Source organism: Tupaia chinensis, unplaced genomic scaffold (genome assembly GCF_000334495.1).
Source record: "Tupaia chinensis unplaced genomic scaffold, TupChi_1.0 Scaffold000067_1, whole genome shotgun sequence".
Taxonomy (NCBI): domain Eukaryota; kingdom Metazoa; phylum Chordata; class Mammalia; order Scandentia; family Tupaiidae; genus Tupaia; species Tupaia belangeri.
This window is the reverse complement of record NW_006159526.1, coordinates 2,922,607-2,925,188: the sequence shown is the minus strand read 5'-3', so window position 1 is coordinate 2,925,188 and position 2,582 is coordinate 2,922,607. Positions and strand designations below refer to the sequence as shown.

At 53.2% G+C, this 2,582-nt stretch overlaps 2 protein-coding genes across 5 annotated transcripts in view; one reads left to right on the top strand and one right to left on the bottom strand.

Moving 5' to 3' along the window:
- GEMIN7 (gem nuclear organelle associated protein 7) overlaps positions 1 to 2,582 on the bottom strand; it is a 28,197-nt gene that overhangs the window by 25,141 nt on the left and 474 nt on the right. Inside the window, exons 2-3 of one of the 4 annotated variants that reach the window (XR_003547278.1) lie at positions 2,395 to 2,542; positions 792 to 2,166 (exon numbers count right to left, since the gene is read on the bottom strand). The exons of 2 other annotated variants lie outside the window; for them this stretch is intronic. The gene's annotated coding sequence lies outside the window, so the exon portion shown is untranslated. Of the gene's footprint in view, positions 1 to 791; positions 2,167 to 2,394; positions 2,543 to 2,582 lie in introns of those variants that run through there. One more of the 4 variants, XM_027766915.1, reaches the window with a different exon arrangement.
- The window catches only part of ZNF296 (zinc finger protein 296), a 4,263-nt gene continuing 4,152 nt past the window's right edge, over positions 2,472 to 2,582 (top strand). Inside the window, exon 1 of the mRNA XM_014583006.2 lies at positions 2,472 to 2,582. This exon is cut by the window's right edge and continues 311 nt beyond it. Within this exon, the coding sequence (XP_014438492.2) occupies positions 2,482 to 2,582 (101 nt within the window). The 5' untranslated portion in view covers positions 2,472 to 2,481.

Genomic DNA, 2,582 nt, shown 5'->3' with positions numbered 1-2,582 from the left:
GGCGCTCGGGCTTCAGAGGCCCGGGCGGGCCGCGAGCCTCCGATTCCGAGTTCCGTCCGCGCCGCCGCCGCCGCGGTTGCCCCACGTGGTCGCTTCTCAGCACAGCCTTGGTCACCACCCCGCCCACGGCTTGGCCGAGCGCTTTGGCCTGATCTGCCAACTGCGAGTTGGGAACGTACCAGATGACCATTATACGAAGAAAGAAACTGAGGCCCAGAGGGAAGACTTCCTCCTAGCTCGGTTAAGGAGAACTTAGGCCTTGCACCCCAAAATACCCATACATACTCGTCCCTAGCCCTTACCTCCATTCAGAACCCCACCTGCCTCACCTGTAGCCAGGAGATCTTGCCCTCCAGCAGCCACGTACCAGGAAAAGAACGTAGAACTTAGAGCGCAGCAGCTGGGTTGGGTCAGTGGTCATTTTGTCCTCCAGGCCTTCCCACAGCCCTGTTTCACTAAGGGGAAAACTGAGGCCCTGAGTGGGGAAAGTCTGACCTGTGGTGCTATAGAAGCTCCCAGCTCTGGCCCAGACAGAATTCACTTGCACAGAAGGTTCCACTAAGCAGGGATCTTGTGGGCCTCTGCTTTCCACTAGCTCCCCAAGGCCTAGTGCCTGGTATACAGTTAGGTGCTCTGCAAACATTTTTTAAAAAGAATTATTTTATTTAACTTTTTATTTCTTTATTTTAATTTGATCAGAGAGGGACAGAGCAAGAGAGCGAGAGAAAGAAATTGAGAAGGCAAGCCACTAGGTTCAGGACTCATACCGCAGTCGTCCATGTGGGAGTCCAGTGCCCTTAACCTCCATGCTACCTGCTGGACCCTCTGCAAACATTTGTTGATAGAGAGTCAAGCACATTGCAGGAGCTCAGAAAATATTTGTTGACTTAACAATGAACAAGTAGGGGCTATAACTGTGAACAAGACGTTGATCTTGCCCCCCCTCAGAACCTACATTACAGTGGCAGTGGGAGGGACAGAAAGAGTATAAATGAACAGACACATAAACAAGACCTTAAAGGGCTTAATCAAATGATATAAAAAGAATAAAATCAGGGCAATGGGATAGTGGGTAGCAGAGTTGGGGGAAATTAAAACTGGGTGGTCAGTAGAGGAATCCTTTCAGAGATGGGAAAACTGAAGCCCAGGAGGGAACTGGGGACAGGTGGAGGTCATCAGGTGTAATTTGCAAGGCCTTCAGCAGGGTGGGACTACTTTAGATACTGCTGGTCAGGGAAGCCCTCTGCTCTCAGGAGGACAATTGAGCTGAGAACTGAATAACAATATGAGGAACTCCAAGAGATCAGCATCTGAAATTCTCAGTCCTGGGCTGCGGACACCTGGCAGAGGACAGACCCTGGCCCTGACCTCAGGGGGCTTGCTTTGGGTGGGGGTAGTGAAGATAGTCAACAAACCGTTCTATAATGTGGTCACTTCCAGGAAGAAAAGAAAACTTGTAAAGGACTGAGGGTGGGGCAGGGCGTTGATGCCACTTCAAACAGTGATCAGAGAGCAGTGCTCAGAGAGAAGTTTACCACGAGTGGAGGCAGGCGAGAGGATTAGGTATTGTTTTAAAGACGATTCCAGGTCTAGGAACAGAGTAGCATGTGAAATTACAACTCTCCTGTGCTCAAAACCCTCTAAGACTCCTGGCTCAGGAAAACCTCTTTTTTCCTAAAGTGGTCAAGAGACTCCAGGATGTGCCCCCCTTTTCACACTGAACACCATACCAGTGATGCTGCCTCCGCTTTGTTATTCCTGAACGCACAGGGCCACGTCTGACTCCTTCCCCTCCCTGGGTGTCAACATCACCATGCCTTTTCCCTGGCATGGGCGAGAAAAGGGAGGCCCTCTTCCTAGTTTTATTTTGCTCGGAGCACTTGTCAGGAAAGGCACTCTGCAGAGCAAGTACATGGTTGTCTTATACGCAGTATCTCCCACAACATAAACCCCTGGAGTGCAGGGAGCTCTTTTTCCTGTTGGATCTCTAGCGTTCAGAACAGTCTGGTGCCCAGCAGGCGCTCAACGTTTGAATGAATGAATTTGTATTGTAGTGCATTTAACGGAACAGTCCAGGATACTATCAGGCGTCTGGTAAGGATATGGATCACCATTTTCTCCCTTGCGGGTGTGGGTGGGTGTCTTGAGCCTCAGTTTCCCCTAGCCCTAAAATCGAATTAGAAAGAGCCGTTGCTATTCCTTGCGTGAACTCGGCGTGATTAGGTTTGGGCTCTACACCAGACGCACTGGGCACTGCCTGATTGAGTTTGGCTGGCGGCAGGGCCCTTGCGGAGCCGTCCGGTCCCCTCCCGTCAGGCCCCGCCCTCGATGGGCGGGGCCACTGGCCGGGCCAGCACGTGTAAGAGTTCGCGGCGGGTCGCCGCAGTCACTCACCTGAGCCTCGGTGTGAGCGCGCACTGCCCTTGCGTCCTCCACTCGCGCGTCCTCCGCCTGCCCGCCCGCTCGCCCGGCCCGCGACTCATGTCCCGCCGCAAGGCCGGCAGCACGCCTCGCCGAGTAGACCCAGCGCCCGCCGCCAACCCTGACGACGAGATGGAGATACCGGACCTCGTCATCGAAGT